The sequence below is a fragment of the Ostrea edulis genome, chromosome 1, assembly GCF_947568905.1.
Source record: "Ostrea edulis chromosome 1, xbOstEdul1.1, whole genome shotgun sequence".
Lineage (NCBI taxonomy): Eukaryota > Metazoa > Mollusca > Bivalvia > Ostreida > Ostreidae > Ostrea > Ostrea edulis.
In genome coordinates this window covers 28,874,709-28,896,910 of record NC_079164.1, presented here as the reverse complement: position 1 = coordinate 28,896,910, position 22,202 = coordinate 28,874,709, and the positions used below count along the sequence as shown (strand labels likewise).

At 34.5% G+C, this 22,202-nt stretch overlaps 1 protein-coding gene across 2 annotated transcripts; it reads left to right on the top strand.

Annotated features, from left to right (window-relative positions):
• The first annotated feature begins 35 nt into the window (after positions 1 to 35).
• Positions 36 to 21,939, top strand: LOC125663911 (Y+L amino acid transporter 2-like). Of its 2 annotated transcripts, none has more exons than XM_048896343.2 (10): positions 36 to 787; positions 2,441 to 2,566; positions 7,779 to 7,893; positions 11,110 to 11,154; positions 11,333 to 11,456; positions 13,817 to 13,920; positions 15,920 to 16,016; positions 17,190 to 17,339; positions 17,847 to 18,024; positions 18,964 to 21,939. In XM_048896343.2, the coding sequence occupies exons 1-10, from the start codon at positions 310 to 312 to the stop codon at positions 19,026 to 19,028; spliced, it is 1,482 nt and encodes a 493-aa protein (XP_048752300.1). In that variant the 5' UTR covers positions 36 to 309; the 3' UTR covers positions 19,029 to 21,939. The 2 variants fall into 2 exon arrangements, with proteins under 2 accessions (XP_048752300.1, XP_048752301.1); XM_048896344.2 differs by lacking the exon at positions 7,779 to 7,893 and adding an exon at positions 10,622 to 10,721 and having other exon boundaries at positions 66 to 787.
• Positions 21,940 to 22,202: the final 263 nt, after the last annotated feature.

Genomic DNA, 22,202 nt, shown 5'->3' with positions numbered 1-22,202 from the left:
GCACTGTCCAATAGAACCGCGAGTTAAATGAACACGTGACTTCTTACTGTAACAAAAACCGGAAGCATGCTGTTGTGTTTGTATTTGACAACATTCCCGCTATATTGAATGGAAGTAGAGGAAGTGTTTGTATTTATTTCAGTCGTTGACAAAAACTGGACAGGGTATCTCAGTAGTCTTTTTAGGATTTGAGTTGAATGTTTGTGATAATTTTGTTAACTTGAAATTATAGGTAACAGTACAGTACATTTAACGTCGACCCATTTTTCCGATCTGTAAGTTCCACGTGTTTAGTCAGCAACAAACATAATGTCCGAGAACGGCACCGCTAAAGTTCATCCAGACGACAAAGAGGTGGTTATAGAAGAAGATACTGCCATTAAACTGAAGAAAGAACTTCACCTGCACAATGGAGTGGCTATTATTGTGGGAATTATCGTAGGAAGCGGAATTTTCATTTCTCCGAAAGGCGTGTTGATGGAGTCCGGCAGCGTGGGAATGTCTCTCATTGTGTGGGTCCTATGTGGGGTCATCTCGCTGGTAGGGGCCATCTGTTACGCTGAATTAGGGACAATGATTCTGAAATCGGGGGCGGACTATGCTTACATCATGGAGGCCTTCGGTCACTTCCCGGCTTTTTTGTACCTTTGGGTTGCGATCATCATCATCATTCCGACGGGAAATGCTATTACCGCTCAAACTTTTGCGTATTATGTGTTAGAACCCTTATTCCCAGACTGTGAGGCCCCGGGAGAAGCGGTTACTCTTCTAGCGGCTGTTTGTATCAGTAAGTACATGTTTAGCTAGGTCTATATGATGATGCAACCCGGGTAAACGGTGATGATGCAATACCCGCGCGGTACTGAACGGTTCAGCATTGACAAGGAAATTATAATAGATATTGTTTTAAGTGTTTTCAGTATTATTATATTTTACTAGTAAGTTTATAAATGACTAATTCAAAATGGGATGGATTCCTTAAGTATATAGAAGTCTAGCTGTACTTTAAGGTACAATGCTTATAGAATAGAATAGAATATGATTTATTTCCAAATTAGGGCCCTCTCGGGCATACAGCATACATGATTGTTAACATTTCAATGTGCAGTGTTTATTTTTAAAAAATGATGATAAAAAGAAAAGAACAAAACAAGAGCAAAATATGCACTATTAGTATGAGCAATATTCATACATGAGACATTTTGAACATGATAATACTTATTTGTATTACATGTAAGTACCACCGTGTATCTTAATGCAAAACAGTCAGAAATACACACAGGAAAAATAAAATAAAAAAATATATACATGTACATAACAACACTACATGTAATAATAGTAAAGGTAGTATAAGTACAAATGATTAATATTATTAAATGATTATTATATTATAACGATCACATTTCATATAGATAGATCTTATAAATTTTATGCCAGATGGCGTGATTTTTGAAAACTTTATGAAATAGAAATAATACCAGTGATATAATGAGGTTCTTTTTACTACCGGTATTAATTAAAGGATACCATTCCCCCTTTGACAACACATGATTATTTCCCCTTCCACAGGCAAAAATTTCCTTCATCAATTGTAAAAACTACACAAAAATTGTATGAGAATCTTAACAAAAATCATTTGAATTATTATATATTCTAAGTCATTTTGTATATTAATTATCAAAGTCTTACAATGTAGATAATAATCAGTAATCAATTTACGTATATGCCTTTTTTAAGATATTATAATCTGAGGATATCACCGATCCCACCCCGACCCCTCCCCTGGAAGTTCATGATTGTATTCTCAAAAATTCCCCTTAAATTTGAAATGGATAGTAACATTTAAAAGCTGGATAAAACCCTCAATACATCATAGGAATTTTAAATGTTTGATTATGGCTTGAATTCTCTATAAAGGAGGAGCATGACAAGATCTTTAGTTTAAAAGACATTGTATTTTCATATGATAAATCTCTTGGTGAAAAGTTGCATAAACCTTTTCTTTATTAACCAACGTGGGCGCCAAATAAAATAAAAATTGATCATTTTTCACTGATATGTGATATGTTAAGAAAATTAAGATTTAAAATTTTTTTTATCAAGGGCGGATCTGCAAAGAGTTTAACTTCTAATGATTTACCAAACAAGTGAATTTGATCTATTTCACTTTCATCATAGATAAGATGATGCTTGACAATATTTGTACCACTATCTTGATTTAAATCAATCAACATTTACTCATGATTTAAATAAATCCTAATTGTTCAATCTCCTTTAAAATTTGTTATACACTGAATACCTTAATAGTTCTGTTTTATAGAATTTTTGCAACCATTCTGTATCATGATTTTTTCAATTTAGCATGAAATTTGCTATCCAATATTTCTTTTAAAGCTGTTGGTATTCACATCTAAATGCAAGCATTTTGTGTATGTTTCAGCTCTTCTTACATTTGTGAATGCATGGAATGTGAAAATGGCAGCTCGTGTCCAAGATGTGTTCACCATCACCAAAGTCCTAGCTCTAGTCATCATCATTGTCACTGGCATGGTGTATCTCTACATTGGTAAGTCTTCATCACTTGGTATGGTAGGATACAGTTTACTTATAATATCAGATTGTAGAAAAATTCCCAAATTTATTTCATTTTACGAAATAACTTGTGACACTGCTCCACAATGCTTCTGATTTAACATGCATTCTTCATCAGGCCATCATTAAAAATATTTTTGTTTGATGTACTCCGACCCACATTTTTTAAGGTGGGTCGGTAGGTAGGTGTTTTTTTTTTTAATGTCATGAAATTTTTTTAATATTTTGTTTTAAAATAAGGAGAATTTTCTATTTTTCAAGGGAACCAAAAAAATAATAAAATAAAAAAAAAATGAAATTTTAAATTGCTGAAAAAAATGATCGGGTAGGAGCAAATTTGACGGATCGGTCGGAGTACATCAAACAAATCAATTTTTATTTTTGGCCTCAGAATCCATATTTACTGAGAAATGATGATGACAGTGATTCAGATTGGAATGCAATTTGATAGGACAGAGGGCCTAAATGATACAAAAATTATCGGCCATTTTGGCCGAACTTCGTGAAAACTTTAGGCCCTAAATACATGTGAAGCAATGCTGCAAAATAAACTCAAAACTTTAAAATTATACTGACTTTTTATTTTTCAATTCTTCAGTTTAATTATTATGACTGCAGTCAACTGTTTCGGAATTCTTTGCGGTCGTTCCTGTGTTGCAATGTGTTGTTTGCTGTTATTGTTTGATTGTTTTTCATTCCATCGATAATTGAGACGTCACCAGTTGTAGGTGAAGTATCACAAATTTAAACCTATGCTGAGCACTCAGGGCCATAGCAATGAGGGCTCTTTAACGTGCTAATGCCTACCACGACACAGTACCTCCGTTTTTAAGTTTGCATCCGAAAGACCTGTGATTCTCACTTCTAAATCTAGTAAATGATGAGCGTTTGGCGAAGGAGCAATCACTAACCATGTTTACTTCTTAGGTTTGATGCGGCTATGGCACGAGCGGGACTCGAAGTCACGACCTCCTAGCTACTGCAACCGGAAAATCTAATGTTTAATAGAGATTGTTGCCAATCATGATCATCAAACCAGACTCTCTTCTTTGAAGCCATTTTTTTTTTCCAAAGCTGGTTCCCCGCTGATTGTTGCAAACACGAGCAAGATCAACAGGGTCACCAATTAATTTTTCTAAAACCAATCAAAATCTTTTTTACAAACGATCCATTGAGTACTTGTTTTAAGACAAACCAATTTTTTCTGTGGCCGATAAACACTAAACACGATCGGCCGTACTGACCAAAAAACGAAAATTTCTTAGGCCATGTTGGCCTTTCTGGAGAATTTTAGTCAGCCAAATTCAATATTTATCGGCCATTTGCCGATGGCCGACGCCAATCTGAATCACTGGATGGTCTCAAATTCATTCTACCCCATGTTTGCACTACATCATAGAGTAAAGCATACTTATTGCAAAGTGATATTTGTATTTTTGTATGAGAAGAAAATAACTAAAAATTTATTGGATATAACAAAGTTTGGTTATAATGAACTGTTTTTTGCTGGCCTTCGAGGTTCGCTATAACAGTGTTTTACTGTAACAGTACATATAGCACAGCTGGCGTGCAGAATTGTAGCTCTCGGGAGGCGGGGGGTTTATATAGCAGAGAGCTGCAGATCCACCCCCTTATATAAACTGTAGATTTACAGCACAACCTTTTCTGCACATGATAGAGGTTTTATATTGCTGTATTCTTGCATCACCACCTCAAAATTTTATTATGTTTTTTAAAAAACAATCTAACATACTTTCCAACTACTACACTTGTGTCACTACTACACTTGTGTCCAAACATACCATCAAACAATGATTAAAGGTCAGTCTGCAGCTTAAAAATTTTGTTGTTGAAGTAGACAGTTCACTTGCAGCCTCATCTTCCACTGACAAGCCTTGGAATGATGTACTTATCCATATTGGAAATCATATGCAGCATTTACAACTTAGTTGTACTGCATAAACTCTTTAATCATACATGGTCACCTGTTATTTTTTTCTACTGAATCAGTAACACCTTTGTATTGAATTAGTAACCTTTGTACTGAACCAGTAACACCTTTGTACTGAATAGGGCTGGGACGATTCAGGGTTAGCTCGGTTCGGTTTAAATTAGTGATGAAACGATTGTCGCTGACAATTGATTGTTGATCGTTTTTGGCTCTTCGATTCCGATTATCGATTTTATTTTTCATAATCGATTGTCGCCCGTACACTAGTTGATATCCTTGTGACTGTTAACTCCGCTTTTATATCGTGACATGTGCGGGGGAGAGTCAGAGTGGACTCCATATTGAAAAGTGGGAATTCAGCGACATCAGCTTGTGTCGCTGCTTTGCTTCCCTTGGTCAAAGGTTGAGGGTCAAATGGGACATAGGAATATACTGTCAGCTCAATATCTTGAGAACCGACATCAAACTTGGTACACTGGTACATCTTCAGGAGAAGATGACTCCTATTAATTTTGAGGTCACATGGTCAAAGGTTAAGGTTCAAACTGGACATAGGAATATACTGTCTGCTCAATATCTTGAGAACCCTTTGCTTGACAGACATTAAATGTGGTACACTGGTACATCTTCAGGAGAAGATGATCCCTATTGATTTTTAGGTCACATGGTCAATCCACTCTTGACATAGGAAGATATTGTCTGCTCAATACTTTGAATTGATGATACTATTATCAATTAAATGATGTGTGTGTATAACCCTTTTTAATTTTGCACCATGGGGGGCATAATCTCTTGTTGTCTTCACTTTTGTTGATAATCTTTTCATCTCATACATACTGTCTGGCTTGGAAACGAAATTATTTATTATGTAATTATATTTATATTACAAGTCGCATTTTCCTCTATGAACCAAGCAATATCAGCACGCGACACAATCCGTTCATATTGACTATGAATGGATTATGAAGTAGTTTAAAGCACAGGACTGAGAGAGCGTAATGATTTGAGAAAATACGTGTTACAAAGACCTTGCAAAGTCACACCTCGAATTAAGATTGTGAACTTGCGTGGATTAGCATCCCAATCTTGTGGTCTCCTAGCTCCGAAGTACAATGCACCTTGCAATGTTGCTAAAAGGCAGGGTAAGACAAAGTGTGACATCATGTCTTTGTGATGACGTATGTAGCGCGATTCACAGAATTTGCCTCAAATCCAAATCCATTCATATTGACCATGAACAGCTCAAAAGTGCTGTTCAATTCTTAAATTTACTTTGTTTCCTAAAGGAGTGTACTTATACTGACTCTGCCTTCTGCGTAATCCTCATTATACATTGTTTGAATGTTATCAAGGTTGTTTCTTTGTTTATAGTTTTTTTTTTATCTTCCCAAGTCAAGGGTTATGAACCAAAACATTTCTCACAAACTTTCGATGGATTATGTTTCATAAAAGCGTCAATGATATCGCCATTTAGTGTAAAAGCAAAATCTTTACCTCAGCTGAATCTTGACTTTTAACCAATCGAAATTTATGTTTGATAAGTGTAAACATGTAAGTGGATCTAACATCTCAACTGATTTTGTTGAAACGCAGAAAGACTATAAAAATTTATACAAGCAAATACTCAAGGATTTCAACAAGTTACGGAAAACTCTGGAAGAGTGAAAACATCCCTCTCAGTCTCTTTGACAGAACTGAGAACATCACCCATCCTCGATTAAGTTCAAGTGTCACAATTATTTGTTTATGTGCTGAATAGAATGTTGAATTCCATTGGATGATGCAATATGCTCCTGGAACCATTTAGAGGTCAGATATGCAGCCCCGGAAATTTCAACGTAATCTGTCAAGGGTTTGTGAGAAATGTGGAGGATCACAAACCCTTGACTTGGGAAGAGGAGTTCCTATCTAATAAACCATCATGATTTTATTGCTGTCAGGGTTTTTCAAGGTCTTGATTTCAAGGGCCTAGGCCTTTCCAATTGGGAAAAATAGTGACATTTCTTAGAAATTGGGGAAAATGTTTCATACAAAGAAGTAAGGAGAAAACCAATCTAGAGTGCATTAAGGAATAATTGGACTCCTTCTGATTTTCAATTTGGTTAAACTTTACCTCGTTCAAATAAGCAGAGGTCAGAAAATTAGATTTACATAACAATTTTGAAGCAAAAATTGTAATCTGTGGGCCTCTGAAGAAGATTTATGAACAATTAGGTTACTCTGCTTGATTTGTTTTCATTGTTTGGGAATTTTGAAGCAAAAATTAGGGAAAATACCTGCTTTTTTAGCATTGGGAATGGGGCCTTATTTCGGCCTCCTACAGACTCTAAAAAAAAAATCCCTGGCTGTACACTTGTCCTCATTTCCTCCATGTATCCTCCACTCCCTCCAGAGTTTCATCATTTCTATTCATCCCTGCCATTTATATTGTTCTTATGACACACCAGTGTTAAAACCAAGTAGAGCAAATTTTCATCAGTTTAAAGAATGAGTTAGATTTTGAATATATTGAGAGAAAGAGGGTTCAGGGAAAGGGCTAACATAGGTTTATCATGCTGCCCAATCCCATTTAGAATTTTCAAAAAATATTGTTTGAATTAATAGAAAGAGGGTTGAACATTTTTAATGTTCTTATCTAGTAAGTTGGAATAAGAGAGGTGAACAATTTGAATGTTTCTTGAAGATATGGTAAGCTATGATAACTTGGTAGCTCTGATTTAGCCAGGGCAAATTTCATTGGTCCAACTGTAAATGGATTCTCATGTAGCCAGAAAATTGTTATTCTGGAGACAGATAGCCATGTCCTTCTCTGGACACCCCCCCCCTGCCCCCTGTTACCTAGCAGGAGATGTATATCCATGTCCTTGTCTGACCCCCCCCCCCCACCCCCCCCCCCACCCCATTACCTAGCAAGTGAAATACAGAAGTCCTCTCTTATCTTGGAGTTCAACACCATTGTCTTAGGATTTTGAATTAATGTCTGCTTAGAAACAAGGATAATAGAGCTTTTAATATAATCATACAGGGATAGACATCTGAATGTTATTCTAGTATCATGATTTTTAAAGGTACAGATAAATTTAATGCAACATTTTCAAATGAAAAGTACCAAGAACTTTTAACATGTTTAATTCCTCAGATATTGAATATTACATGCATCATAATGGTATTCATGTTAATATATTTGTATCATATGAACTGCATGAAGATTTTGACTATATTTCACCTTCCACAGGTGATAGGGAAAGCTTTGAGGAACCATTTATCCACTACAAGGGGCTTGATGCCCCCATCTCCCTCGGCAACCTGGCTCTGGCATTTTATTCGGGCTTCTTCTCCTTCTCAGGATGGTAAACGAGCAATGATATAAACAAATGCTGATACCCGCATTGCTACCAAATGTTTACCATTCAGTAGTTAACAATGTATGTTAAAGTGACAGTATTAACTCATTCTTGAGGTATTACATTTGAAAAAAGTCCAAAGTTCAAAAAGTGTCAACATTGACATTGACGATTTGAAAAACTATTGAGTGTCACTTTAGCTAAGATTTGGATGAGGAGCTGAGCTTTGGCAATTTAATTCTTTATGTAAGGCCTCTCTGTGGTGGTGGTGGTGGACTATTATTAATCGGGCTATATTGTAACAGACCAGTGGCCCTTTTCACAAAAAAATCTTATGATTAAGATGAAAATTTTAAAACACTGTCATTCTTTTACAATTCTTCACTCATGTATTTCTGAATGAGCAAACTTAAGAGGGTGTCCATTATGATATCAGGCAGATATCAGGCAGAGGTCGGCACATGCTATCTCTCAGATTTTCATGAAACTTTGTATAAATATGGAGAAAGTATAAAAAGCACACAGTACATTACACAATGATTTCGTAAGAGTAAAGTGTAGAAAGTAAATAGTAAGTGCATACTCAGATGACCATTCAAGGGCCATGGATAGGATTTTGAAATGAAAATTTTCAAATTTTATTTTTCCATTTTTAATGTTTAAAATGCTTCACTAAGGTATTTCTAATGGTCAGCAAAAATTTGAATGTCAGTTGTCGATGTACATGGAAGATACAGAGCTCACAATTCTTTGTTATGTAAACAAAGCTCATGCCATGTTTTTGTTTACATAGGTTAAATATACTAGTAAAAGTTCATTTACAGCAGATTTTTCAAATTACAAGTTAATTCTGTATACAAATAAACAGTTTCTAGTGTTTGACACATCTCATTTTGTTTTAATTAAACATGATATTTTCTATTGAGCAATATATATATATAAACCAAGACATGGCACCAGCTTTATTTACATAACAAGGAATTTTTAGTGCTGCATCTTACTTGTAACTCAACAACTGCATGATATTCAAATTTTGGTTGACGATTAGAAATACTTCAGTTTTAAAAGCATTGTAAACAATGAAAATGGAAAATTAGAATTCGAAAATTATCAGCTCAAATTGTGTCCTTGCCCCTTTTTAAGGCCCACAGGCCTCTTGTTTTTTCAAAATATACATGAGATTTACAATATTAGCAGAGAAAACAAAGGTTGCTAGTAAATGATGTAATATTTGGTCTTCATCTGGCTATTTGCTGTTCATCTGGCTATTTGCTGATTGTTTTTAAAAGTAGAAACCAACAAATGAGGGAAAACAGGCTTTGTTTATTGAAGGAAATGGCAGCTCATGTAAAATTATGGACACTAACTACTGAGGCCCGTGGGTGTTGACTTTAGGGATTTGATAAGATAGAATATTCACCCAATAAACAGGCTGACACTATTGAATGGCCCTATAATTTATGTTTTGCTGTTTGAGTTAGGTGAAAGTCCTAGTGTGTTTATTTGCTGAGGATTATTCCTGTTTTCTCTGTATAAATTGGCTGCAAATTTCTTATCAATAACTGGATAAGAGGCCACTTAACCATATTTACACTTATCAATTCAGGTGATGAGTTGGTGATCCTGAGGCCATGCTTTCCTGAATCTCATTTTTGTTATAAAGTCACAGATTGTCAGGAAATAGAAGTGAATTTTTATCACTTTGGTGGAATATACTAAGAATCAAAAGAATATTAGTTTAAAAATAAATACTGTGTAGAATATTTAATAGACCTATAGTATTTTTGGTTTTCATCTTTGAAACTACATGTACTTAGTTATTTGTGCTGATTTTCTTGAACAGGTGCGTTGTGTTAGAATGTGTAGTTAGCACATTTATACAGTTTTAATTAGACAGCACGGAGGCTCTTTCAGTTTGTGTATTTTGTGACATAATGAAAACAAACCTAGTAACATATTTCTGTGTATAAATATGTTAGTAATCACTCATGCATGCTGTATTTCTGAAAGACTGCCCCAGGAGTGTAATGCAGACTGCATTTCAGGGTGTAACTACATACATATAAAACAATAGATCATGATCTTGAGAAAAATAATGAAGTAACACCTGACAGGACTCTCCCAGGTGATGTACCTGAATACCAGGGTAATTCTTTTCTCACCTGACAGGACTCTCCCAGGTGATGTACCTGAATACCAGGGTAATTCTTTTCTGGAATCATATAGGAATATAGTGTTGCCACTAAAGGAGATTTCAGTCTTCTGTTGTTCATCAGAATTATTGTTTTCAACTAAACAAACTAAATATATAGATTGGATTGGATGGGGTATTTTTCAGGCTTCCACTCTAGCAACTGTTTCCAGGCACTGTTGGAAAATGATTTCAGAAAGGAGGTTTCTAACCTCCATAAAACCCAGAATTTTAATGTTTTAATGAAGATAAAATCTTATTTAATTTCATAAAGATATACCCGTTAATTATTTTTATATGTCTATGTTGGAACATAGAACATTAAAAAATAACCCAATGTATCAATTTTATTCAAATTGAGTTAAATATGTTAGAAACAAAGCATGGTAGTCAGTTTTGATGGGCAAACAGAAGAGTCCTTATGCTGTGTTAAAGTATACTGTAGAACATTGAATCCTGTACATTCAAGTAAATGAAATGTGATGAAATTTACCAATGTAAAGAGTAACTGTAAAAAAAATTTAAAAACCAATTCTTTATTAGGTGACAGAGAAAGTTTTAAGGAGCCGTTTGAAAACTCGGAGACAGAATTAGGAAGGATAGCGCTGTCGTTTTACTCGGGTCTCTTCTCGTATGCTGGATGGTAAAGTCTATTTTGTGAAACGTTGTCTCAAGGGTTGTGATGTTCCATGTATCATGGACAATTTAAATTATCATTTTAAGTTTTAATTATAGTTCCTGTATTTTATTGCTGTAGTGCACTAACACTAACAACATTGATTTACATTAGCTTTGCTTGAACCAACTGGTGCTTTAATGGATTGCTTATTTCAATATATTTGATTTTTTTTTTTATTGATGTATGTCAGGATTAATTTGCTACATTAATGTAAAGTTTCTAACATATTCTGATCAGAAATAATGCATGATTTTGAATCGCAATTATGAATAGGACGAGTTGAAAGATTCTTTTTTAGTAAAGATTGACTTTGCATAATGATTTAAATTTATTTTGTTTTATATATTTACAGGAATTATTTAAATTTTGTCACAGAAGAATTGAAAAATCCATACAGGTAAGAATACTCCACAGTCCATGTTCCCATAGTGATCTTTTATAATTTGTAAGAATACTCCACAGTCCATGTTCCCATAGTGATCTTTTATAATTTGTGAATAATTCCTTGTTGGAGGTATGCAGTCAGATTGAAAAATTAGCAACAAAAGGTACAGATTATTGTTTGGAACTTTCAGGAATCTACCCCGAGCCATTGGTATTTCCATTCCTCTAGTGACATTCATCTACGTGTTGGCTAATGTGGCCTACTTCGCCGTTCTAACACCAGCGGAGATGATCGCCTCCAAAGCTACTGCTGTGGTGAGTTACACTGAGGAACATCCTAACTAATCTAAGGTCATAGGTCACCAACAGCTCAATTGTACCATTGAATAGATAATTCTTTATTCGGTATAGATACATAATTTATACAAATATACACACATAGATACCAAGGATAACCCATGAAAGCTTAAAAGCTTATTTCAAATGGTGTACTCTGATGCTCGGATGTCATTATGTGGGAGGAAACCCACATATGGAAAGAGCTCAAAATTACAGCATTACAGTAACAGCTGAAGGGAACAAACTGTTGAAATTACAGCATTACAGTAACAGCTGAAGGGAACAAACTGTTGAAATTACAGCATTACAGTAACAGCTGAAGGGAACAAACTGTTGAATTTACAGGACAATAAATTTGTAATTTGCCAAAATAATATCGAACAAATTTAAGAAAAATGAAAGGTATTTATAACCTTTTGTCTTTCCTGTGGTTTTCATGTGGTACCATTATGTTAAATGTTACAACATGCTTCTAATTTAGGTAATATTGATTTAAAAGTAAATAGTTATGCATGTAAACCTGTAATTGCAACTTTGTTAAATGTTTGGAAACTGATTTAATGTGGGTAAGTGCTGGCTGATATAAATATGTTTGGTGTCGTATACTGAATTGCATTGACTGCAGTATACTGAATTGCATTGACTGCACATTTGTTTTGAACTTATCACAGCTAATCCCCTCCCCTCTCTCTCACTCTCCAGGGTAGGGAGTTGATGTGATAGCACTGAATGTTCAGTCTGATTAGTCCAGTTAAAGGAGGATTGGCAATCCTGACATGTGGTAACATGACAATTAATGGTCAGCAGATCTGACATGTGGTAACATGACAGTTAATGGTCAGCAGATATGTACTGCTGAGGTAGCAGCAGATACTAGTGGGAGATTTCATTCATAGTGTGAAATGTGAGCTGGTTACATGTGGCAAAGTATTACCCTTACCAACCAACACTCTTACCAACAATTGCACAGTATGATTCCTCCAGTACTGACCAAGATTCATCCTAATGAACATGTGTACACATTCTGATAGGGCAGCATATTATAGTTTTATTGTAGTTTATACACACCAAATCTTATAATGATCACAAACATGAAATTAAAATTTTTGACTGAATTACTCATTTTCTCTATTTAAGTGGAGATGTGAACATTAGAAACAGAGAATCATTATGATTGATGGAGTCTCCTCAGCTTCTGTGTAAATGTGGAATCCCTGGTGTAGATTGTGGAAAAGACTGATGATATCGTAATAACTGTCAAAAAAGTAATCTTAAAAGATATCATCAGATCTGACAAGCTTCCAGGTCACAAATTCAGGATGACCTTGACTTAACCTTATTTGTGAATGTGTGATTTAGAAGTATAAAATTCTACCTTTATTTAGAAGTATAAAATTCTACCTTTGTATTGAAGGTTGACAGAGACAAATTAAGTTACTCTGAAATCCATTTGAATTGCATGTATGTTAAGCATTTATTAATTAAATGTTGACTTTTAACCTAATTTTTACCTGACAAGATTTCAATTCATGAATCTAAAATGACCTTTACTATGAGGTCAATTTCAAGACCTATATACTGACCTTACAATTGATAAAAATGAATCCAGGATGACTGACTATGGAGATATGACATTGAATGAACACAGTCTAAGTTCTACATGTATTTAATATTATGAATTATTCTTTGTTGTGTGAATGATGTCAATGGATAGTTAAGGAGATCTGAACTTGGGTATATAGTAAAGAAGATCTGACCTTAGCTATATAGTGAAGGAGATCTGATGACCATAGCTATATAGTGAAGGAGATCTGATTACCTTAGCTATATAGTGAAGGAGATCTGATGACCTTAGCTATATAGTGAAGGAGATCTGATTACCTTAGCTATATAGTGAAGGGGATTTGACCGTAGCTATATAGTGAAGGGGATTTGACCGTAGCTATATAGTGAAGGGGATTTGACCGTATCTATATAGTGAAGGGGATTTGACCGTAGCTATATAGTGAAGGCGATCTGATGACCTTAGCTGTATAGTGAAGGAGATCTGATGACCTTAGCTATATAGTGGAGGAGATCTGATGACCTTAGCTATATAGTGAAGGGGATTTGATCGTAGCTATATAGTGAAGGGGATTTGACCTTAGCTATATAGTGAAGGCGATCTGATGACCTTAACTATATAGTGAAGGAGATCCGACCTTAAGTGTATAGTAAAGGAGATATATGGTAAAGGATGTGCTAGGCAGCAGCCTTCATTATACCTTTCAGGGTGCATAAATTTTCAAGTTTATTTCATTTTCAAATTAATAATACAGAATGTTTTTGGTTTTCAGACTTTTGCTGGCAGGACACTTGGGGTGATGGCATGGATCATGCCAGTGTTTGTGGCATGCTCTACGTTTGGAAGCGTAAATGGAGCAATATTTACTTCATCAAGGTAACTGAAATGCTTGCTGTCAAGTCAAATGCTATACTGCTGTAAGATTCATTTGTTATCAGATCTTGTTCTGGCTTTTCACTATACAGAACTAGTCTCTGGACAGTTATGTTAATGATGTCTGTGTTTGTATACTTTCTGAATCACATTTCTGTCATACAAGAATCTTGTCCATGAAAAAGTGGCAGAATAAATTAGGTTGATTAATAATGCTTTACAACATAATTTTATGATGAGTAATTTTCATTTTTTTGGTGGTAAAGTTGCTTCTGAAAAACATTAATTTAAGGAATAAATCTCTTGGTTATATTTTTGGGAGTTGGAAAATCATGGGAGAAAAGCATGGGGAAATATTAGAAGCATGGGGATGATTTGTATGATAGGTAATGCTGAAGCCATCCCATGCCTACAGTTGTTCATGCTCCTTAGAACACAAGTGAACTGTATTCCCTAAGCTCATATTTTAAAATTTAACTAGCGTTTCATAAATGTGTAAGTATTTAAATCAAGTTCAAAGGTCAGTGCTTATATTGACAAGTAAATACATTGAAACAGAATTAGTTAATTCACTGAAAAATGTAATATTGAGTCAAATCCACTCCCAACAGCTGCTCCAAATACTTATTCATTTACGATAATGGTAAAGTTTTGTTTTTTTGGTGACATCAGTTGTAGAATACAAATTTTCTTTGACATGGGTTCTTTGTTGGCAATAATGGGGAGGAAGACTGGCAAAATGGCGAGACCTGGAAGCTGGAGTGATTGGCATTGTGTATCTCCTGTCCGAGCCTTTGATGTTCTCAGTCTGTCGCACAGCTTTATTTTGGATATATTAGTCAGGGTCCTTGACAGTACTTTATATATGTGATTCCATAGAACAAATCAATATAAAAGAAGTTCAAGTATTTATCAATATAATCTGGGTAGAAAAGTTCACTGCCTTTTGAAATGTTAATGACTGACCGAAGGTGGTCGCAAGTTATTTGTTTATTGTCATAAGATTTGAATATTTATGGTATTTGTTTTTATAAAATATTGCAGTCTCCTAGGGATTTAAAGGCCAAGTAAGGTCATCAATATTAAAATGATTTCTACAAACCCATAATGTGTAGCCATGCATGCCAAAAGAATGTGGAGTATGATATTAATGGTCAACATGTAATGTATTAACCTTGAGGTCAATACGTCACAGGAATTGATATGTGACCTTGAGTTCAGTATGTCTCTGGATTTGAAATGTGATTTGGGGTGGTTATTTCCAGTAAACAGTAAATCAATACACCATATGGATATATATTTGATGCCATTTGTGGTCAAGTTCTAGAAGTCTAGAAACACCATACAACCAAGTGTCTCAGGGACTGTTCTAAAATATTAGTACACAGATAAATGTTGCTCTCTACTTCTGTGACTGGACAATGGTCTGTGAAACATAACTTTAAATAAATGAAATGAAATCCAAATGTTCCTTCCTCTATGTTTTCTCCGCTTTTCTCGTACTTTTCTTTTTGGTAGTTGGAGTTTACATGTGTGTCAGAGCATTGATCAAATCTGACCTATACCATAATAATTTTGAATCTATTGTATGGTGAAGTGTGCATGGTATAATGAGTCTCAGGAAAAAATACAAGCAGTAACAGTTTCTGCAGATAAAAGAAAAGAGAAATAAATTTTTGGGTATCATGGATTTGAAGTATTTTTGAGCCATTTACAGGGATGGATGTAACAGTCTGCAGAGTTTTTCACACATTTATATACAATAGTTAAAAACTATCAGGTGATGTTGAAAAGGAAGTACTTAAAAATTATACTGAATTTGAACAAGTGCAATTTTTGGTGTTTTGCTCTGCATATACATGTAAATGCCAAGAAATAAATTTAAACAGTATTTGAATTTTTTCTGTTTGAGTTGTGACATTTATGCTTATATAATAATATTTATTAGTCTTATTTATCCTCTTACAGCAAAATATATGAATGAAGTTGAAATGCATTGTAGATTGTACTTTGTGGGTGCCAGACAGGGGCACCTGCCAGATTTCCTAGCCACCCTGAATATGAAGTTTTTCACACCACTTCCGTCCCTTTTGTTTGGGGTAAGTTTTCTGCATTTCTGAGGTACCCTGTGTCCTCACTCCACAGGTAAATACAGTGCACTTTCTGTTTATTCCAAATAAAGTGAAAGGAGTCGTGCTCTTGTCATTATAGACAGAGAGGTCAATGGTTCCGAGTGATTAAAAGCATCCAAGATTGAGTTTTGGATTAACCTTGTTCCAAATCTGTACACATCTACACCTAAGTGAAATGATAGGGAACAAGACACATTTTCATTTGTTTTACCTAGAGAGAGAGAAAAGATTATATTTAAGGAATGTTAGTAGGATTAAAAAAATTTAACCTTTGATTGACAGCTTGATTCACAGGACCACTGAGCTATGCTTTTAATTTTTGTGGCCTAAACCACATGTAAATCATGTTCACCCTACTTCTGTGCTGTCTTAAGGAGTCACTGCTCCCTCTAAATCTCCTTAAGAAGGCCACTCCCTCTAAATCTCCTTGGTGAGTGGAGTAGATACTTTAAGCTATGAATATTGTTATACAATTGGAGGGAGAACTGTTGTGACTGGGAAGTATGGTTACAATTTACCGTCCCTAATAGAAATCGATGCTGGAATCAAGGAACAGTGTTTTTCTCTACAGTCACCATGCTACCTTGACAGGAAATTGAAGTTCTCAGTAATGGTGAACAAATTAAATGTTCATGCAAATGAAAATTAAGTTGTAAATTTACTAGCTAATATCAAATTTAACACAAGATTTTAACTGAATAGATCTAATGTAATAGAATTATGCAAAAATATATATCAAATAGTTTACCGAATACCAAGCCCCCTATGATTTTATATTGCTATACATTCAGATATATTATTGAAAAAATATAATTTGACGTTCCAATTGCACATCAGTGGCCCCCAACTTGGATGCTGTCAGCCATCCTGGAAAATCGGGAATGTCCAAGTTTTGGTGGTGTAAATGTCGTTGTCGTTGATGCTTGTGTAAAGAATATGACTATTTGAAATCCATCTTACCGAATAATTACTCTCAAAGCATGTTCCTTGTTGTGATATTGCAAAGTTTTCTCAAATATTTGTAGACTTCTCAAGAGGTAGTAATTGTACACTTATTATGAAGTTCATTGCTCACAGCTGTAAGGGAGATAACTTGTGAATATGGAATGTGTAACTTGAATGATTATGTTGACTTTTCAGTGCTTTATGTCCTTGGTGATGTTGTGTAGCCGTGACATCCAGGTACTGATTAACTACGCAGCCTTTGTGGAGACATTGTTCATCACCATCAGCATTGCTGGCCTCCTCTATATGCGCTATAAATTCCCGGAACGGGAACGACCCATCAAGGTATGTTATACCTATGAAATTTAAAGGTTCAACTTCGAGTCATTAAAACAATGTACACCCTAATTGTATCCCAGAGATTGAAGATTGAGGGCCTGTTGTGTTTGGTTTGTTTGTCTGTCAGTAACTTTAACCTTCGTTATTATTGTTACTATTACGGGGAAGGAGAGGGGGGAGGGGGGGCATAGTGTTTTTCAAAACACATTTTATGTAAAATATTAAGTCATACCAAGAAAAGGCAGTTTACAAACTTGAAGGCACATCTTGTGATATTTGTATTTAAAATGCGTGTAATGGAATAGACATCTGTAAGCAGTGTTATATTGACTTGTTCTTTATTTTATGCAGATGTTCAGAGTGCTCTGCTTTGTACAGATGTTCATACTGTTTTATTTTGTACAGGTGTTCACACTGCTTTATTTTGTACAGGTGTTCATAATGCTTTATTTTGTACAGGTGTTCATAATGCTTTATTTTGTACAGGTGTTCACACTGCTTTATTTTGTACAGGTGTTCATACTGCTGCCCATTTTCTTCATCTTCATCTGTGTTTTCCTTCTGTTGATGCCTCTGACAATTGATGCGAACGAGGTCCTCTGGGGAATTATCATGGTTCTGACAGGAGTTCCTGTATATCTGCTGGGCATTACATGGAAAAACAAACCTAGGGTATTCTCTGAATTCATAGGTAAGACTTCAATTGCACAATGTACAAAACTGAAACTGTCAACCACAATGTGAAGAACTAATAAACTGTGTCAACTGCACACCACATAGGGTAAATGCTGGTAATTTTGGACGACTGGGAAAGTTGGACGCAACATTTCAAAGCCTCAAATAATATATTAGTCCTTCTATCACTTGCATTGTTTTCTTAATTTCATTCCTTTGTTTACAAAGAATACAGAGAAATCTCGAAAATGACACATTAGGATACCTATAAATGGTTATTTTCCATAATGAACACCATATTGGTCTTTTCTATCAAAAACTATGAGCCTTGGAAAATTTTGACTGCCTATCACAGTCATAGAAAAATTGTATATGCAGTAAATAAAATTTATTAAGAAAATGTTTTATGATAAATTAGGATGTACAAGAATGTGTATTTTACATACACAAACAATAAGTTCACACAGAATGATTAATAAAATAGTGTCCGAATTTATCGGACAGATTTTCCTATGGGAATTTAGATATGTACACCCATAAAGGTGTGAAACGAATCATTCCTTAAGACATGTATGCAAATTGTTAGATATCTATGATTACGTACGTTTGAGAATTTCCAAATCAGAAATATTGGTTTGTGTGAGTTGATGGGTGGGGAATGGGGTTCGATTATAGAAGTTTAAAATATTCACCAAAATCATGACTAAGATCAACGTAGGCCTATTTACTTACATGTAAATAAAATAAAAGATTTCCCTTTTTTATGAAACTTGGGGAGACTTTAATGTTGAGCCATTAGGGAGATTTCAATGTTCAGTCATTAGGGAGACTTGAACATCTCCAATACTTCAATATTGAGTTTTTTAGGAGACTATGCTTCAAAGATTTCTTGTTTTGATTTCTAGATGTGATTTTTTCCCCTTGGAATAAAAACTGTTTAATTTTTTTTTTCCAGACTCGTTCACAGTGCTTACACAGAAAATACTGTTGACGGTTCGTGAAGAAATGAAAGAGGATTAAAGATCTCAGATTTAAGGAAGGGGGGTGGGGATGGAAGATATTTAAGGGGGGTGGGAGAATGGAAGAGGGAGAGATCTGTGGCATTCAGTGATGGAGGAACTCCTTGTCTCGTGTACTGTGTTGCTTTCTATGCATCTGTTAACAGTTGACTCTATTTTGTTCTTATATGCTGCTGCTCCATGGATTCCGTGTAAATACCTCAGACATTTGTGTTACTGAGCAGACTGATTTATGTGTATACTAGTAGTGGCCTGTGTTCAGTTGTGTTACTGAGCAGACTGATTTATGTGTGTACTAGTAGTGGCCTGTGTTCAGTTGCAATAGCAACATTCCATGTAAACATACCCAATTTTATTCCAAGGAATGTCCTCAATATTTAAGCGTATAACAAGTCAGCCAGTTGGTTGTTCGAATCAGAATTTTTGCTTCTTTAATCGCTGTCTTTAAGCTTCATTTCCTGAAATGTTGTTCAGTTTGTTGAAGAAGTGAAAATTATGTTTATTGTCAAACTGTGTTGCAATTGTACTATATTTTTTTGTAGTTCGAAATGAGGAAAAGATTTACTTCTCAACAATAGATATTAAAACATGTATTTATTCTTTATTACCGGTAATATTTGTATGATGTGTTTTTGCCACAATAATTTCAAATTTATCCAAAAAAAGTTTTCAGTTACATGTATTTATTGTACTTTATGACAGCATATTTTGACCCTGTTTTATAATTATGTCACTTGATTTAATGATATTTTGAATGAAATATGAATAGTGGGTATTTCATAATCATTCAAATTTGATATTGCTCAAAACTTTTTTAAGAAATCACTGCCTTCAATAAATCGGTGTGTAATTCTTTGTCACAGTTTTGATAGCAAATTACATGAGTGATGCCAAACTTTTAAATTTTGATTTCCAGCATTAGTACACATCCAACATTATGTAGATTTTAAGAACATGATATGTATTTATTTTAACAGTATGTATTTATTATACCACACACACACAGGGGGGGGGGGGGGGGGGGGGGGTATAAAGGAGTCACTTTGTCCGTCCGGTCATCTTATATCTCTTGTATTTTTTGGATCAAAGGTCATTTCGACAGCACACAAATGAAAGAAACATGTTTTGGAGAGTTAACTGATTTTTTACCAAGGATAATAAAACGTCAATCATAGACTCCTTCTAAATCTATTGATTATTTACTGAAGCTAAATATTGATTTTAACTGACATCAATGGTGACTATATGAGACAAGAATCAATGTTAGTGACTTTGAGGTCAAGTGAACTGGAAAACTGTTTCTAGGCTTTTCTGGGATTTCCCATCACACCTGGAGTGAACATACAGACCCATCATGGGATGAGGATGATCCAAATTCAGGATCAAAAGGTCAAACAAATTGGAGAGGAAAATGGTTTTCAGGCCATAAGTGGTTTACCTGGAGTCGACATATTTCACACACAAGCTGGTGGTGGGATAAAGACGAACCCTATCGATATTTTGGTTTCCAGATGTACTCAATTTTGGGTGTGTCCTGCAAAGGGGGTACGAGTCCTGTTTGGGCAGCTTTAGTTTTGTCTATTTTTGTATGTACATTTGTGTGTATGCAAGTGTCAAGCTCGATATATACATGTCGAGGGACTTAAAAAATTATTCAGCAATTCTACAATTGTTATTTAAGAATTCTACAATTGTTTTGCAGCATTTATTTTACATACAATGCCAGATGATTATTAAGCAGTTATACAATTGTTATGCAACTTTTTTGAACACATAAGCAATCCCATATTCAATATAAGTAATACATATCTGTTGCCTAGTCATTTTAGATGGTGTGTAGAGTTATCATCGGAGGCGTGTTATAAAAGTATGTTTGAATTGATACCCATACCCCATACACATCTATAGAAACGTAGACAATGTGATAAAGAGCTAGACAATTCCCAATCCAAACTAATGTTGACAATCTCAACTCGGAGCGAGAAGATGCATTAAATTTGTAGTATGACATTTTCAACAACCTATCATTATGTTATGATATTATTGAAGAGCCAAACTAGTAAAATCCACAGAAGCTTACAGGTTAACAGTGAGGTTTTATTAGATTTTGAGACCACATATTGAAAACTGAGTTTTCAAACATCTGCATTTGTTTTCATTTAAAATATCCATTAAAATATACTAATATTTCATTCAAAGTTTATACAACTTCCCAAAGACTCCCAGACTCTTTTAGATCTGATTATCATTACAAAGTAGAAAGTTGGTAGATGGTGTTATTTTTTTAATATGTAGGTTTGGTTTTTTTTTTCGAATTTTTTCCCCCATGTTACTTTTACGTTTTATTATAAAGGCACATGCATTTCTAAGAGGATTACATGTTAAATAACTTACTAGTCATGTCGGTTAAAAGTTCTTAGCAATATTAGTTTGTTTATACTCTCTAATGTAGTCATTTCAGTCTGGCTTTAGAACTCAAAACTACGCACTGGCAGTTTCTTAGTACTGATATCTTTTAGTCTGCATTGATACAATTTTGAGCTCAAAAAGACAAAGATGTATGAAAATTGTGTATTTATGCCTTAACCTTTGTAAGCTACCTTTATTGCACATATTTATTTTACATGTATTTGATGTGTTTATACTAAAAGCTTAATTCAATATTCTCCCCTTTTAATAATGGTGATTGTTTATCTGTCTGTAATTTCTGTGTTTTATACAGTGTTAGAAAATTGTAATTTAATGTTTTGTGTTTTACATGTTTCAACATTTACACTTTTCAGATGTTATGATATTGCAGATCAAGAACTGTATTGCAGTATAAGTGAAAATTTCTGTATTCTAATGCAATTTTTTTATGTTAATTAAGCTTTTAAAAATTGTAATGAATAAAAGATTTGTATACACAGACAGATTGTGTTGTCAACTGCAGGTGTCATCATCGTAGTTACTTAGAAGAAGAGAGTAACAGTTTTAAAAATATTTGTTTATGTTTTTTAAAGACTGATTTCTGACCTGTTGAAAATAATGAAAAATTATTGAAATTGACAATCAATTTACTTCCACTGTGGTATATTCAAAATATCCTGATATTGGAATGTTGTGACCCACCTGATTGACATACTGTAAATGGTTATATTAATTGCAAAACATTGGTGACGTTTTTCTTCTGAAA

Excerpts from the sequence above, each read along its gene's own strand:
- LOC125663911 (XM_048896343.2), top strand. The coding sequence starts at position 310 with ATGTCCGAGAACGGCACCGCTAAAGTTCATCCAGACGACAAAGAGGTG. Across the intron at positions 11,457-13,816 it reads CCTCCAAAGCTACTGCTGTG|ACTTTTGCTGGCAGGACACT; the intron begins GTGAGTTACACT and ends TTTGGTTTTCAG. Across the intron at positions 18,025-18,963 it reads GGTATTCTCTGAATTCATAG|ACTCGTTCACAGTGCTTACA; the intron begins GTAAGACTTCAA and ends TTTTTTTTCCAG.